General features: G+C 38.1%; 1 protein-coding gene across 1 annotated transcript in view; it reads left to right on the top strand.

Annotated features, from left to right (window-relative positions):
* Positions 1–17863, top strand: part of DDX4 (DEAD (Asp-Glu-Ala-Asp) box polypeptide 4) — an 88763-nt gene that overhangs the window by 53796 nt on the left and 17104 nt on the right. Inside the window, exons 8-16 of the mRNA XM_011942929.1 lie at positions 3043–3144; positions 4065–4142; positions 4910–4960; positions 8662–8709; positions 8812–8859; positions 9097–9239; positions 9880–10032; positions 11215–11369; positions 15634–15804. Coding sequence (XP_011798319.1) covers positions 3043–3144; positions 4065–4142; positions 4910–4960; positions 8662–8709; positions 8812–8859; positions 9097–9239; positions 9880–10032; positions 11215–11369; positions 15634–15804 — 949 coding nt within the window. The remainder of the gene's footprint in view (positions 1–3042; positions 3145–4064; positions 4143–4909; positions 4961–8661; positions 8710–8811; positions 8860–9096; positions 9240–9879; positions 10033–11214; positions 11370–15633; positions 15805–17863) is intronic.

The raw sequence follows: 17863 nt of genomic DNA, 5'->3' as shown, positions 1-17863 counted from the left end.
GAGGCGGAGCTTGCAGTGAGCTGAGATCCGGCCACTGCACTCCAGCCTGGGCGACAGAGCGAGACTCCGTCTCAAAAAAAAAAAAGATAAAATATGTAACTTGCTAATGCAGGAAATCCAATAGAAGGACAGAGCTTTGTAGGAAGGAAGCTAGACTGAAAATAGTTTAAATATTTACTAAATATCCATGGTGAAAATAGGTAAAAAATAAAATACATAGCTTACCATTTGGGGAAAACAGAACAGAAAGGAGAACAAAAAGCACTGAAAAAACTCAGTAAAGAGAAAACACAAAGATGGTAGAAATAAAAGATCCATATATCAGTAATTATAATATAGGTAAGCATATTTCGGTATGGAGTTGAAAGTCAAGAGGTCAGGCATGGTGGTTCATGCCTGTAATCCTAGCATTTTGGCAGGCCAACATGGGAGGAATCTCTTGAGGCCAGGAATTCAAGGCCAGCCTGAGTAACTAGATCTCATCTTTACAAAAAACTTTTTTTTAAAATTAAAAAAAGTCTACGGCCGTACCACCCTGAACGTGCCCGAGCTCGTCTGATCTTGGAAGGTAAGCAGAGTTGGGCCTGGTTAGTACTTGGATGGGGGACTGCCTGGGAATACCACCAGGTGCTGTAGGTGTTGGGGAAGGGCAGGCAGCGGGGAGAGAGCATTAGGGAAAAGAGCTAATGCATGCTGGGCTTAATACGTAGGTGATGGGTTGATAGGTGCAGCAAACTACCATAGCACACGTTTACCTGTGTAACAAACCTGCACATCCTGCACATGTACCCTGACACTTAAAAAAATAATAATAAAGTAAAAAGAAAAAAGTGTTCAATAACTCAAAGCTGGTATAGAAATAGGAGACAAAGTATACTGTAAGGTAGAATTATTAAGGATAAAGAAATTCATCAGGAAGACATTACAGTTCCGAACATAGTTCGAATGTAACAATATACTAAGATGGACAAAGAAAAATAGACATAAGGAAAATTTTGCAAATCCTAGTAAGTTGAGACAGCAGAATAGACATTAGTAAGAATATAGAAGATCTGAATGCCACTTACTCAGCTTGATTTAATATTTGTTTGGAATCATATACTCTAAAATTACAAATCACATATTTTTCCAGCATATATGGAAAATATGTACAATTTAATCATCTTTTAAGGCCAAAAATATACCATAGATATATCATCAGTCATGTTCTCTTATTAAAATAAAAGTAGAAATCAAAGTCTAACCTTCATGATTTGGAAACTGAATTTCTTAGTTTATGAATAACAGTTCATATGGAAATCCTGAAATATTTAGAATTTAATAACAGTAAGAACAGAACACAGGAAAACTCTGACGATATAGCTAAAGCAGCTGCCTCTTAGAGGAAATTTTATAGCCTTAAATGCATTAGAGAAAGGATAAAATGTAAAACTTGCTAATAGAGGAAATCTAGTAGGACAGCTTTGTAGGAAGAAGACTAGATTGAAAATAGTTTAAATATTTCTTTTCTCAGAAAAAGGAATGAGTTAAGTGTTCAAGCTAAGTAGTTAGAAGGGAGAAAACTCAGAAATAAAAAAGGTAATATACGTAAGTGAAATAGAAACAGATACAATAGAGTGTTCAGCAGTAAAAGTGAATGAAGTAGTTTCATACATCAACAAAGTTGAATAAAAGGAAAAAGATGTGGGGCCAGGCACAGTGACTCACGCCTGTAATCCCAGCACTTTGGGAGGCTGAGGTGGGCAGATCACCTGAGGTCAAGAGATCGACACCATCCTGGCTAACATGGTGAAACCCTGTCTCTACTAAAAATACAAAAATTAGCTGGGTATGGTGGTGCACGCCTGTAATCCCAGCTACCCGGGAGGCTGAGACAAGATGAATTGCTTGAACTCTAGAGGCAGAGGTTGCAGTGAGCCGAGATCACGCCACTGTACTCCAGCCTGGGTGACAGAGTGAGACTTAATCTCAAAAAAAAAAAAAAAAGATGTGGAAGAAGAGTATGTTTAGTTCCATTATATAAAATTCTAACATAATGCTAATATGTTGCTTAAGGCTTTGTACGTAGCTAATGAAATTAAGAGCGAGGAAACGAAAAACTATTCAGGATATTGGCTGGTTGGATGTTAGTTAGAAGAAGTGCTTAGGGAGAAGAGAAGCAGAGGCCAAAAGAAAAACACAGGCTGCAAATATATTGGAAACATTTTAGTCTTAAGCTGGGCAGTGGAGATAAGCTTTCATTTTATTATATTTTTAATTTATATATATGTTATATGTTCTTTTACTTTCATGAAAATAACTTATACCTTTACAGAAAAGTTTCCAGAAAATAAATTTTTTGAAGAGTTTTGTTTCATTTTTAAATAGGTTTTAAAATACGTATACTCTAATATTCAGAAATAGCATATATAGAATTTCTCTTTATTCATCATTCTCTTTAGGTGTAAATAGTTACAAGTTTACAAACTGAACAGTCTCTATTTCCTGCCCAGTTGACACTTTGGTTTTGCATTAATTTGTTTCTGCCCTATGAGTCTGCCCTATGTGCAATTAAATTTTACTTGAACTGTTTCTACTAATCTTTTGGTATTCAATTCAATTAAAAATTGTTTGTACCTGAAAATCAGACTTTATATGTGTCTGCATGTCTATGCTTTGAGTAAGATGTTTACTATATTCTATATGGAGCAGATAGAAGTCTAGGATTTATTTAATTATTTTGTGTATTGTGGAAATCCAGTTAATGGTGCAGTTTTGGTGACTTTTAATGTTTTAATTCAAGTGCCACTTTTTCCTTTAGGTGATTTTTAGACTCGATTCTCAAAGCAAGCAATGAGGTTTTTAAAAATTGTAGCCATATCTATTTATATTAGTAAAGTTGAACACTTATAGGTCAAAATGTCATTTCTTTTTGATAACGATGCCTTAAAATACTTGTTTAAAGTTACTGAATTATTCAAGGCTTAAATTAAATTTGACCATGTCCCCAAGATTTCTTTGTTGTTGTTTTGTGTTGTTCTTGTGTGTGTTTTAATATTACAGGCTATCGAGATGGAAATAATTCAGAAGCTTCAGGGACATCCAGAAGAGGTGGAAGAGGTAGTTTCCGAGGTTGCCGTGGAGGATTTGGTCTAGAAAGTCCAAGTTAGTAGTGGATTTGCAAATGATGTGCTTCATCTGTTAAAAAGAAAATGATTTTAAAAAATACGTATCAAAGAAGGTTGTTATGAGGATTATATGAGAATAACTTAGCTCAGTGACTAATACACGTTAATCACCCACATTATATATAACATTATTTTTTAGACAGATTTAATTGCATATTGGTTAGGTTGAAATACATGAATTTAAAAAATAAGTTTGAGTGACTCAATTCTTTAATATTACATACTATTCATTGTTTTAGAGCTTTGATAATATGGCTGACCTTATAAACAGGTGACTTTCTATGTGGCTCTACCTCCCCCCATACCTTCTTTCACCAGTGTGGCTTTCTACCTTAAATTTTTCCAGCCATCATTTTTTAGAGATAAGGTACTGACTTCAGAGGTCACTGCTGGAACGTATGTGCCTCTAAACAGAGGAGGACAGATTACAAACATAAATTTGTAATAATGATTTAATAGATGTGTAGCAGATTAGAGAACTGTCACCAACAGAAGTTTAGGGATTTTGAAGGGTTACTGTGCAGGACTGGTAAGGTTTGATTTGGCAACAGTGGGAGCAAGGGGTGCTGCTTTGAAGAATAAGTAATGAAATGATGCAATGTGAAGTTTCTCAGGCAGTTTCTAGAGATTTAACTTGTTTGTGTCATATTTTGGCATAATACTGGCCCTAATTTATGAAATATTTTAAATACATTTTGAGGAAGTAGTTTGTCATTGAAGGACATTATTTGTAGAGAATTCCTGTGCGCAGTACTTAGTTTAACCAGAATAGTATTTTTCTATTTTACCCTGCATCTTTGAACTTCTGATAGCATAACTTGATTTTTTTCTGTTTACTGAACAATTAAAAAACTTCTTCAAAGTAATATAATCTAATTTTACTTTCTGCAAATCAAGGTAATGACTTAGACCCAGACGAATGTATGCAGCGCACTGGTGGTCTTTTTGGTTCTAGAAGACCAGCATTAAGTGGCACAGTTGAGAAATAAAACTTATTACTGAATATTAATTATTGATACATGTTTTTAGCACTAGGATTAGTAAACCTAATATATATGTTAAAGTATATTAGTTTGGCTTATGATTTTCTCTGCTTTTAGATCTGTAGGTAAAAATATGTGGACAGTTTTGTCTCCCTTATAAAATTTGTGCAATGTGGATTATTTATTCTGTGTTATTTACCAGTTAATTTGAGATGTGAATTATTAACTAGAGGAATAAAGGATTCTGAGTTAGGGGAAAATGATTTGTGTGATTTGAGGTGAAAATGAAAACACAATTGATGAAAAATGTTCAAATGAGGTTACGGTTAACGTTTAAACCTAGAGGCCAGGCCTGGTGGCTCATGCCTGTAATCCTAGCAGTTTGGGAGGCCGAGGCAGGTGGATCACTTGAGGCCAGGAGTTCGAGACCAGCCTGGCCAACATGGCAAAACCCCATCTCTACTAAAAATATAAAAATTAGCTGGGCATGGTGGTGTGTGCCTGTAATTCCAGCTACTCTGCCCGAGGCACGAGAATTGGTTGAACCCGGGAGACAGAGGTTGCAGCGAGCCAAGATCGTGCCACTGCACTCCTCAAAAAAAAAAAAAAAAAAAAAAGTTAAATCTAGAATTAAGAGATGGATGGGCTAAAGGACCGGAATTCCTAAGTAATAACTTTGTTGAATAGAAATAACCACATGGTTTGTGTGCTTGAGTAGCAACTGTGTGTTATCTAAATATTTTGCAAAACAATGCCTTGCAGGTGATGGTGATACTTCTCAAAGCAGAAGTGGCAGTAGAAGTGAACGAGGTAAGTTCTTATTTTGTTTACCTGAAAGAAGTTAAAATCATTGTATTCCAAATTTAATTTTTTTCTGTACTTCACTGGTTGAAAACAAATTTAATTTTTGAAGTTAAAGGTAACTTACTGCTTTTGTACACTGTGAGGAGCGTATATTTACACAGCCTGTTTTAGATAGTTCTTTAATACTCTCCAGGTTATTGCCTCTCTGATCCAGCAATTCCATTATAGGAATTATATACTATAGATGTATTTGCAAATACATGTACAAGGATGTTCACTGAAATGTCATTTATAATAAGTAAAAACTGAAAGTCACCTGAAATTCATAAATGAAACACTGTTTAAGTCCGGGTACGGTAGCTCATGACTGTAATTCTAGCACTTTGGGAGGCCTTAGGTGGGTGGATCAAAAGGTCAAGATATCGAGACCATCCTGGCCAACATGGTGAAACCCCCATCTCTACTAAAAATACAAAACTTAGCTGGGTATGGTGGCGCACGCCTGTAGTCCCAGCTACTCAGGAGGCTAAGGCAGGAGAATTGCTTGAACCTGGGAGGTGGAGGTTGCAGTAAGCTGAGATGACACCACTGCACTCCAGCCTGGTGACAGAGCAAGACTCCATCTCAAAATAAAAAACAACTGTTTAATAAAATAATAATCACGAAATGGGATGCTGTGTGGAAGTTAAAGACTAAGATATAATATGTACAAATCCTTTTTAAAACTGTCATGCGCGTCCGTGTGAAGAGACCACCAAACAGGCTTTGTGTGAGCAACATGGCTGTTTATTTCACCTGGGTGCAGGCGGGCTGAGTCCGAAAAGAGAGTCAGCGAAGTGAGATAAGGGTGGGCCGTTTTATAGGATTTGGGTAGGTAAAGGAAAATTAGAGTCAAGGGAGGGTTCTCTGGCGGGCAGGAGTGGGGGTCACAAGCTGCTCAGTGGGGGAGCTTTTTGAGCCAGGATGAGCCAGGAAAAGGAATTTCACAAGATGATAATATCGCTTAAGGCAAGGACCAGCCATTTTCACTTCTTTTGTGGTGGAATGTCATCAGTTAAGGCGAGGCAGGGCGTTTGCACTTCTTTTGTGATTCTTCAGTTACTTCAGGCCATCTGGGTGTGTATGTGCAAGTCACAGGGGATGCGATGGCTTGGCTTGGGCTCAGAGGCCTGACAAAAACCATATGCTTTTTCTTATGGAATACTTATGTGATTTGATCTGAAGGATAAAGTTAGCTCAATATATAATTTTGTACTCTTAAAGTTTTTTCTTCTACCTTTTTTTTCCTTTTTTGAGACAGAATCTCGCTCTGTCACCCAGGCTGGAGTGCAGTGGCGCGATCTCAGCTCACTGCAACCTCCGCCTTCCGGGTTCAAGCCATTCTCCTGCCTCAGCCTCCCTAGTAGCTGGATTACAGACATCTGCCACCACACCTGGCTAATTTTTGTATTTTTAGTAGAGATGGGCTTTCACCTTTGCCAGGCTGGTCTCAAACTCCTGACCTCAGGTGATCTGCCCGCCTCGGCCTCCCAAAGTGCCCAGGATTACAGGCATGAGCCACTGCACTCGACCTTAAAGTTTTTCAAAGTATAAATACTTCAGTGTCATATAAAAGTTTAAATGCTCTCCAGACTAGTAAATTGGTGAAGCTTGCTTGATGTATTTGAAGATTCTCAGTAATCATTAGTCCAAGAGTATTCAGAATGACATTCCCCCAACCCATGCTGATTCTTGGATTCTTCAATATAGAAAAAGTTTATGAAAGACTAGCTAAACCAAATCTTCTACAAATATTCGCAGCCTATCTTGAAAGGAGGATTTCAAGACCTGTGGACATACAAGATAAGGAAATTAGAGTTCACGTAGAAAAAGTGTTATATCTAATTAGCTTTTGAATTTAATGCAGTCATAGTACCTAAAAGTGGCACAACAGATTACTCGTTATCTAAAAATCAGAAAGGTAGTATATAGAAAGGAGTTAACAGGCCTGATTGTTCATCAAAAATTCATCAGGAAATGAAATTGAAAATCTTACTTAAAAGGCTGTTCCTTGGCTAGTATATATTAGTTAGGGTTCTCTATAGAGACAGACCAAAAGGAAGGAGGGAGGGAGGAGATGGATGGATGGATGGATGAGAGGAAACTAATTAGAGGCATTGGCTCATGAGATTATGGAGGCTGAGAAAGTCCTATGATAGGCTGTCTGCAAGCTGAGAACCAGGGAAACCGGCAGTGTTGTTCAGTTCAAGTCCAAAGGAACCAGTAAAGTTTTTTTTTTTCTTTAAATTCTAGGGGACATGTGCACAACATGCAGGTTTGTCACATAGGTATACATGTGCCATGTTGGTGAGCTACACCCATCAACTCATCATTTACGTTAGGTATTTCTCCTAACGCTATCCCTGCACCTGTCCCCCACCTTCCAACAGACCCTGGTGTGCGATATTCCCTTCCTCGTGTCCATGTGTTCTCATTGTTCAGCTCCCACTTACGAGTGAGAACATGCGGTGTTTGGTTTTCTGTCCTTGTGATAGTTTGCTGAGAATGATGAGAACCAGGGAAGTTGATAGTGTAACTCTCAGTTCAGGGCCAAAGACCTGAGAACCTCTTGGTGGGGCAGAGTCAGAGGGCGGGGGATTGCTGGTATAAGTCCTAGAGTCCAAAGGCCAGAGAACCTGGAGTTCTGATGTCCAAGGGCAAGAGAAGAAGGGTATCCCAGCTGCAGAAGAGAGAGAAAATTTGCCTTTCCTCTGCCTTTTTGTTCTCTCTGGCCCCCAGCCTATTGGATGGTGTCTGCCCACGTTGGATGAGGGTCGATCTTCCTACTCTGTCCACTGATACAAATGCCAGTCTCTTCTAAAACACCTTCACAGACATACCCAGAAATAATGCTTTATCAGCTACCTGGGTATCCCTTAATCTGATCAAATTGACACCACAAATTAACCATCACAGCTAGCATCTGAAAACTTGGATTTGGGACGGGTTCTCAATACCCTAATAGGTAAGAGCAACTCATTGTGCCTAAACCATTTGTGCATTGTGGTTTTTGCTGAATATTTGCTTTCCTTCTGGGAGTCTGGAATTTGGTATGTGCCAGGCAGAAGGTGAGTACATTATTAGCCCCTAATAAAAACCCTGGGTACTAAGTCTCTAATGAGCTTCTGAGTCTCTAATACTCTTCTCTGGCAGAGTTTACATGTGTTGTCACAGCTCATTGCTGGGAGAACTAAGCACATCCTGTGTAACTGCAGTAGAAGACAATTGGAAACTTGTGCCTGGTTTTCTCTGGGTCTGTGCACCTTTTTTTCTGCTGATTGTACTCCCTATTTTTTCACTAATAAATCATAACCATGACTATGACTATATTGAGTCTGGTGAATCCTCCTAGCAATTATTGAACTGGGGATGGTCTTGGGGACACCCCCCAACACAGGTTCTTTTAGAAAATACATTCCTTTGCTGATTAGGAAAGAAATATAACAGCTTAAACAAAATGTAATATATAATAGTCTCATCTACATAAAATCATCTTGAATACTACAGAAACTAAAAAAGTACAAGATTCTATTTAATTGTCTCAAGTATTTTTAAGAAGGTAATTTAAAGTTTTTTTGAACTTGTTCTCTTTGAAGACAAGCAACGAAAATAAAGATGTGCACAACCTTGCATCTTGACCAATTGTCACTTATGAATTTGTTTAACAGGTGGTTACAGAGGTTTAAATGAAGAAGTAATAACAGGCTCTGGAAACAGTAAGTTTTCCTGAAACAAGGTATTTAATTTTTGTAGTGAGAGTTCTTTTACCCTTCAATTTTAAAAAAACATGTATATCTTTTTTATTTGATCTCTTTAAGATTCTTGGAAGTCAGAAGCAGAAGGAGGAGAAAGTAGTGATACTCAAGGTATATTAACGTTTATGTGACCCACATGGGAGTATATTGTGTTTTAATAAAAATGCTTAAGTATTTTACTTAAAAACAAAGTTATCTTTTAAAAATTTGAGTAGTGAAAACTTTAAAGGTAAGCAGTGGCAAGTTCCATAGTATTTAAAATTTGATCTTGTCAATTTTTGTCTATTTTCTCTTACATTTTCTTTTAGTCTCTCTAACGTACGTTTTGTTTTTAATTTAAATTCCAAGGACCAAAAGTGACCTACATACCGCCGCCTCCACCTGAGGATGAGGACTCCATCTTTGCACATTATCAGACAGGCATAAACTTTGACAAATACGACACTATTCTTGTGGAAGTGTCTGGACATGATGCACCACCAGCAATTCTGGTCAGTGAATTAATTGTTTCTGTATTGGCTGTGTAGCAAACTTTACTTTTAAAATACATTATATAGTTTGTAAAGCTGATATCAACACACAGATTTCACCTCTTGTATCTAAGGTCTTAGGTTGGAAATTTAGAGTGATGTCTTACCATCTACAATAGAATTAATTGCTATGTCAAAAGAGAGTAATAGATTTCATCCCTACTCCCCATACCAGGATGAGAATTTTATTTAAACTTCCTTAATATAATACTTTTCCTAGTAACTCAAGATGTTTCCCCAAGATTGTGAGAAAGTGTGTCTTAGGGCAGTGATTTTTCTGAGAGGGGGAGCCCTCTGTCTCCTATTGATAATTATACTTAGAACAAGCCATTACTAGCAGAATTCTTCATATCTCATAGGTTTTAAAGGGGCAGGAAAAATTTTTTAAAACCACCATTTGTGGGGAATACTTCCTGATTCTGTCAAATTATATTATAATATACAGGCTTTGAATATTTGAGTGGCGGCATGTTACTAAAGTCACTTTAGTATATAAAGTAGAATTAAACAGAACTTGGAAAGTAGCTTGAATGAAATATGCTTATAAATGATCTGCATATGATATATAGAATGTAATCACTGCTTTTTTTTAAATTTTCAGACTTTTGAAGAAGCTAATCTCTGTCAGACACTGAATAACAACATTGCTAAAGCTGGTTATACTAAGCTTACTCCTGTGCAAAAATACAGTATTCCTATCATACTTGCAGGACGAGATTTGATGGCTTGTGCTCAAACAGGGTCTGGGAAGACTGTAAGTCTTTCCCCACATGTCCAAACTGTTAGGTTTTTTGAGCTTTGGTTCTTCCTTAGTAACTTGGTTTCTTGTTTTGAGTAGAAGGTTTGTAGATGGTTTCAGTGAGCTGTCATAAGTATTGATGGTTTTGCTTCTGATTTTTATTAGGATTTGTGTACTTCTAAAGAAAGAATTCTGAACTATTTCTAGGGTAGTGTTGCAGTCTATAGATGTTTAATCTTTTCTGTGTGCAGCTCTTTCTGAAGCATGGTAGTATCTAAAACAAAGTGTCTGAAAGTCAAAGCAGAGATTATAAAACAGTGAGAGAGGAAGAAAGTGATTTCTGTATTATAGCTGGTACACTCTTGAAGTCAAAAGATGAAGAATGAGAAACAGTTACATGCATTGTGCATGATTCCTTAGTATTCAGTGACCTCAGATTATGCTAATTATAAAAGAAGTCTGATGAGACCAGGTTGGTTTTAGGACTAATCTGGGAAATTTGTGTGTTAATTACGACTCCATGAGATGAGACTCTTATTTCTATGATCATAGAGTCCATGAGGTCATACTATTTTAGTCTTAATCAGCCTTCATAATAGAATTGTAAGGAAATATAGATATTGTATAGCAGCTGATGAGAGTGTTACATATGGTTTTGGAGGTAAAGTTTAGCAAGTGTCTTATTTGCTTAAATGAGAAAACTCTAGCACAAAATTTCTGTTGCCAGATGTAACTTCAGTAAGGGTAATGTGTTCAGTAATACAAATGATGATTTCTAAGTTTTTGCTCTGTGGACCACTTTTGTCATCCATTCTGAGTGATGATTTTATGACCTTAAAAGGACTAACTTAGAGTAATTGTTCACTGTAATGATTTGCAGCAACTACATTTATTATTTTCCTCTATAAATAGGCTAATGTTGTTGATCTGTTTAGAATTCATGGGTATGCTTTTAAAAATACACTGAAAAAATTTGATAGGGTAGATTAGTTTTACCAAATTTTATATTGTATAATAAGAGCATAAAGACCTAAATGTTAAGAACACATTGAAATGAAAGTTGTTTTCATTTTTCATCTTGAATTTCCCAGTAGGATGGAAGTAGAGTCTAAAGGCTATAAGGACATGAGGATTAGTTTTCCATAGGGATAAAAGTGATGTGCTATAAGTTTGTAAAGTAGGCAACTTAACTTCTAGGCGGCTTTTCTCCTCCCAATTTTGGCTCATATGATGCATGATGGAATAACTGCCAGTCGTTTTAAAGAGTTGCAGGAACCAGAGTGTCTTATTGTAGCACCAACTCGAGAATTGGTCAACCAGATTTATTTGGAAGCCAGAAAATTTTCTTTTGGGTAAGTACATCAGAATGCTACTCACAAAATAGTTTTTTCTTTAGAGATTTTTTTCCCCTCACTTTTGGAAAAACTCAGTAATAATGCACTCAAGTAATTTTTAGCATTACTTAAAGTATAATTTTTTATTATCTTGTTTATGGAATCCTTTTTATTTTTAAAAAGAAACATGCTTATTAAAAATTAGGTTAATAGGTTGGACTTAGTGGCTCATGACTATAATCCCAGTGCTTTGTGAGGCCCAGGCAGGAGGACTGCTTGAGGCCAGGAGATCGAGACCAGCCAGGGTAACATGGTGAGACCCCATCTCTACAAAAAATAAAATAACTAGCCAGCATGTGGTAATGCACACCTGTTGTCCTAGGAGCTTAGGAGGTTGAGGCAGGAGGATTGTTTGAGTCCAGGAGTTTGAGGCTGCAGTGAACTGTGATTGCACCACCACACTCAGCAAGACGCTGTCTCTGAAAAAGTAAAATTTTAATTTAAAAAACAGATAATATTAGAAGTAGAAAATAGCGAACATACTGGTATTATTTCTTGGTAGTTTTTAATGTATATTTAAAAATGAACTCAGGGTATTCTAATAATTTCCTATTCTTTTACATAAAACTTTATAATACAGAAAATGCTTATTGCATAATAAGAACTGATTTTTAATGACTTTTAAATTGCCCATGTGCATACATTTTATTTCTCTATTCTGGGATATTTAGGTTTTTTCTAACTTGGGGCTATTGTAAACAGAATTGCAATGTATATCTTGCTACATAGTTTTTCTGTTTTGGCTGGATATGATGGCTTACACCTGTGATCCTAGCACTTTGGGAGGCCAAAATACAAAAATTAGCCAGGTGTAGTGGTGCACCCCTGTAGTCCCAGCTACTCGGGAGCCTGAGAGATGGGAGAATTACCCAAGCCTGGGAGGTCGAGGCTGCAGTGAGCTGTGATTGCACCACTGCCCTCCAGCCTAGATGACAGACCTTGACTTAAAAAAAAAAAAAAAAAGAAGAAGTTTTCTGTTTTAAGTATTTTCTTAGAATAGAGTTTTATCAGGCCGGGCGCGGTGGCTCAAGCCTGTAATCCCAGCACTTTGGGAGGCCGAGACGGGCGGATCACAAGGTCAGGAGATCGAGACCATCCTGGCTAACATAGTGAAACCCTGTCTCTACTAAAATACAAAAAAAAAAAAACTAGCCGGGCGAGATGGCAGGCGCCTGTAGTCCCAGCTACTCGGGAGGCTGAGGCAGGAGAATGGCGTGAACCCGGGAGACGGAGCTTGCAGTGAGCTGAGATCTGGCCACTGTACTCCAGCCTGGACGACAGAGCGAGACTCCGTCTCAAAAAAAAATAAAAAAAAATAAAAAAAAAAGAATAGAGTTTTATCAGTTTTAATGTTAAAGAGCAGGAACTTATTTTAAAGCTTGCAATTAATGTGTATTTGTGCCTGCAGTGTATCAGAAGTCCAATTTCAATATACCTTTCGCCAACATTTAGTTATTGCTGCCTAACAAACTCCCTTAAAACATAGTTGCTTTCAACAATAAACATTTACTGTCTCACCATTTGAGGGGCTTAGGAATTGGGGAACAGCTTGGCTTAGCTGGGCCCTTCTGTGTTAAGAGTTTCTTATGAGATTGTAGACGAGATGTCAACCAATCCTGGTTGACAAGATTTTCAACCAGACAAGATGTCAAGCCAGTTGTCTGAGGGCTTCACTGGATCTCTCCATAGGGATACATGATTAAATGGCACTGGCTTTCCCTAGATTGAGTGATCAGTAAGAACAAAGAGGTGGCTGTAATAGCTTTTATGAAATAGTCCCAGAAGTCACACATTGTCATTCTGCCACATTGTAAGAAGCAAGTCACTAATTTTGACCCCACTCAGGAGTGGCTATTATAATTGGAACTAGTGCAAAATTGAAAGTGCAGGTCCTTTGTTGTAAAATTATTACAAATTTCAGGGCAGTGACAGCAGAGCGTTAAATGAAGCACAGGGTTCTTCTAAACTTGGAACTCTGTGTGACTGGACAGGTTGCACACTCATGAGGCTAGCCTTGCCCACACTGAAGGGGAAAGGTAGAATCCATATTTGAAGGAAGAAATACATTGAAGAATTTGTATATGTATGTTAAAACCACCACAGGTGATTTTATTTTTTTTCCATGCTTGTCAAAATCACTTTAATATCAAACCTGATAGATCTTTTGGAAAAACGTGGATTGCTTATAAAACGTGGAGTGTTTATATCTTGCTAATCCTCATGTACCATGTTGCTTTCAGGCTTTTAAATCAAGTAAAAGGTCTCGGAAATCACCACTAAATAACTTACTCATGTAATGAAGTACCACCTGTTCCCCCAAAAGTATTGTAATTTTTTAAAAATCAAGTAAAATATCACATTTTTTGTTTGTTTTTTTAGGTGGGGACTTGCTGTGTTGCCCAGGCTGGAGTAGAGTGGCGGGATCTCGGCTCACCACAACCTCTGCATCCTGGGTTCAAGCGATTCTCCTGCCTCAGCCACTGAGTAGCTGGGATTATAGGCGCATGCTACCATGCTTGGCCAATTTTTTGCATTTTTAGTAGAGACTGGATTTCACCATGTTGGCCAGGCTGGTCTCAAACTCCTGACCTCGGGTGATCTGCCTTCCTTGGCCTCCCAAAGTGCTGGGATTACAGGCGTGGGTCACTGCACCCAGCCATAATTTAATATTTTTTTTAGATAGTGAATGTTTGTTCTTTTTGGACTTTTTTTTTTTTTTTTGAGACGGAGTCTCACTCTATCGCCCAGGCTGGAGTGCAGTGGCCGGATCTCAGCTCACTGCAAGCTCCGCCTCCCGGGTTGCCGCCATTCTCCTGCCTCAGCCTCCCGAGTAGCTGGGACTACAGGCGTCCGCCACCTCGCCCGGCTAGTTTTTGTATTTTTAGTAGAGACGGGGTTTCACCGTGTTAGCCAGGATGGTCTCGATCTCCTGACCTCGTGATCCGCCTGTCTCGGCCTCCCAAAGTGCTGGGATTACAGGCTTGAGCCACCACGCCCGGCTTTGAATGCATTCTTATATAATTCTCAAGATAATCGCAACAGGGAATAGTGTTTTCTAATTTATACTTGGGAAAACAAACTCATTGAGATTATGTAATTTATTTTAAAAATCCCTCAGTTAGCTCTAGTAAGTATAGAGCTAATGTTAGAATCTGGGTCTGGTTCCAGAATCCATATTCTGTGTCCCACTACACTGGGGGAAAAATGTAGTTAGTAACTTTCTATCTGGTTTCATACATGTCTTGGGGAAATAGTTTTTCTCCTGTAAGAAACCCTTTGTGGCATCAATAATTCTTTCTCCTGTGTAAGCATGGGAATGATATTAACCAGGATGGTTAATTTTCTAAATCTTTAAAAAGATTTTAGGGCCATGTACTTATTTAGGAATTCATATACCATATTTTTACATCTCTAAATCAGTACTTTCAGTTCACCTTAATGAACCAGATACACTTTTTAAAAACTCTTTCAAGGGTCCTTCTGAGTTAAGAGTCTTTTCTTTTTTTTTTTTTTGTGAGACAGAGTCTTGCTCAGTCACCCAGGCTGGAGTGCAGTGGCGCGATCTCAGCTCACTGCAAGCTCTGCCTCCCAGGTTCACGTCATTCTCCTGCCTCAGCCTCCGGAGTAACTGGGACTACAGGCGCCTGCCACCACGCCTGGCTAATTTTTTTTTGTTTGTATTTTTAGTAGAGACGGGGTTTCACTGTGTTAACCAGGATGGTCTCTATCTCCCGACCTCGTGATATGCCCGTCTCAGCTTCCCAAAGTGCTGGGATTACAGGCGTGAGCCACTTCAGCCTCCGGAGTAACTGGGACTACAGGCATGTGCCACTTGGGAGGCTGAGGCAGGAGAATCACTTGAACCCAGGAGGCAGAGGTTGCAGTGAGCTGAGCTTGTGCCACTGCACTCCAGCCTGGGCAACAGAGCAAGACTCCGTCTCAAAAAAAGAAAGGTGCAGTTAATAGAACTTTTAAGTAATTGCAGAAAGTTTTATTGCACAGTGTTGATCTAGACGTTTGGTTTCTTTTAGACTTAATTTTAAAAATGCTTTATAACAGAAAATTGAACTGAAATAATGCAGTAATATCTAAGCATAACAATTCTCATTTTATACACAATTTCTAGTCTTTGTTCTTCACAGTATTTTAACAGTTGGAATTGTGGAGAATAGTTTAATATAAACTAATATGCATTTTCTCTTTTACCTTTGAAAATATCCTTAAAGATTGGTCTCAAACAGATCAAATATTTAGTTTTGGATGAAGCTGATCGCATGTTGGATATGGGTTTTGGTCCAGAAATGAAGAAGTTAATTTCTTGCCCAGGAATGCCATCAAAGGAACAGCGCCAAACCCTTATGTTCAGTGCAACTTTTCCAGAGGAAATTCAAAGGTTAAGTTCTTTTCTTAAAAATAATTTGGTTATATACATACTTTTATCAAAGTGGAAGCAATGTGAATATCCTATTTTTAGAGATTTGTCTTTAAGATTTTAACATAGGTAGTTTAAAAAGTAGATGTATTTCTAAAATGTTTACCACATTTTCCATTGTTTCTTACCTTTATTCCTGGCTTTGTGTTAACATCACATTTTATTTAAAAAGTGTGTGTGTGTGTGTGTGTGTGTGTTGCATAGAATGCAGCTAGGGTTTAATAAGTGCTTACTAAATGAAGTTATTTTTATTATTATGCCTTCTTTTCAAACCTAAATGTATAGGATTTGGGAGAACTGAGGCTTTGGTAGAAAATTCATATACCAATTATTGGCAGATATTTGAAGATCATGTTATATACCATGTGGTCTAGTGAATTCAGAGATTAGGGTGACACATCCCTACTGGAATGGTGACTCTTTTTCCTGCCAGCCCCTTGTCTCAAGGAGCCAGAAGTGCCCAGGCAACAACAGAAGCTTATACAGATGGTCCTGTGGTTCAATGTATGATTTTATGATTTTTCAACTTTGTAATGGTTTATCGTAGGTATTAATTGCATTTTTGACTTAAGATATTTTGGACTTACAATAGGTTTTTCAGGATGTTAACCCTGTTGTAAGTGGGGAACCATCTGTAATTCAGCAGGACTCTTGCTATTTTCTCTAGTGGAACTGTTTTCTCTTTGGGAACCAAGACCTCAAAACCTATAGAACGTAAAGTTGGTGGACAAGAAGGGATGGGAAGCATAGATTTCCCAAGTGGGTCATTGAGAGTGATGATAGGTGGGCTTGTATTGCTTGCTTTCCTGGATTCCCAGACTCATGCACCATATATAGATATTTGATTTGAAGAATTACTGTGTCGTGTTGGATAATGCCCTGTCTTCATAAAGAGTTGCCTCCAAACTGGCCCTTGAACTTTTTTTTCTGCAGACAGTTCCAGTGTTCTCTCAGGTTGGCAGTTTCTGAGTGATGCGGTATATATTATCTGTGAATCCTATGGTTATGGGCCTGTCCCAACGCCTCTTTTGCTCTAAAGTTGGTCCCCTGGTTTGATAGAATGTTACATGGGATCCTGTGCTAGTATATCGAACATTCCCAAGCCTTGAAGAGTGGTGCTGGCTATTGATCTATTTTTTATATGGTAAATCTTTGTGTAAAGTTAGGAAGAGTTCTTTATTGAGGGAAAATAGAACTCATAAGACAGCATTAGGTCAATTGGCAGGATATTTTTCTTTCTTAGTGATACATAAAACAATCATTTCTTAACAGTTGAATAGTATTTCCTTCTTTCCTTCTTTTTCCTTTCCTGTCCTTTTTTTTTTTTTTTTTTTTTTTTTCCCATTTGAGACGAAGTCTTGCTCAGTCGCCCAGGCTGGAGTGAAATGGTGTGATCTTGGCTCACTGAAACCTCCATCTCCTGGGTTCAAGCGATTCTCCTGCCTCAGCCACCCGAGTAGCTGGGATTACAGGCGCCTGCCACCACGCCTGGTCAATTTTTTTTTTTTTTTTTTGTATTTTTAGTAGAGATGGGGTTTCACCATGTTGGCCAGGCTGGTCTCGGACTCCTGACCTCAGGTGATCTGCCGGCCTCGGCCTCCCAAAGTGCTGGGATTACAGGCATGAGCCACCGTACCCTGCCCTGGATAGTATTTTCAACTGGAGATGGGGTATTTGCATTCCCACCATTTGCTTTGGTAACTATCTAATTAGCAGCCTGACTCTTTTTAGATTTACCCTGAAATGGGAAAGTATTTGTATGTTGACCACCCAAAATGGCAAATGTGTACTACTGTCAGTAATATTTGTTGAGGATCTTTTGTGAATCATATTTGATTATAAGCTTTGGGGATATATGTTAAACAAAATAAGCTCTTATCTGACCTTGGGTTGTTTACATTCTTGGGTTGTTTACATTCTTTGCTTCCTGACTCTTCCTCAATTGCTTCATTGTCTGCTCTTAAATGTTACCAGTTGCCCATCATTCTGTGCAAAGTCCTTTTCTCATTCTGCATTTTCC

The sequence above is a fragment of the Colobus angolensis genome, unplaced genomic scaffold (genome assembly GCF_000951035.1).
Source record: "Colobus angolensis palliatus isolate OR3802 unplaced genomic scaffold, Cang.pa_1.0 Scaffold212, whole genome shotgun sequence".
Lineage (NCBI taxonomy): Eukaryota > Metazoa > Chordata > Mammalia > Primates > Cercopithecidae > Colobus > Colobus angolensis.
Note: the sequence above shows the minus strand (reverse complement) of the source record. Positions and strands in the feature narration are given on the sequence as shown.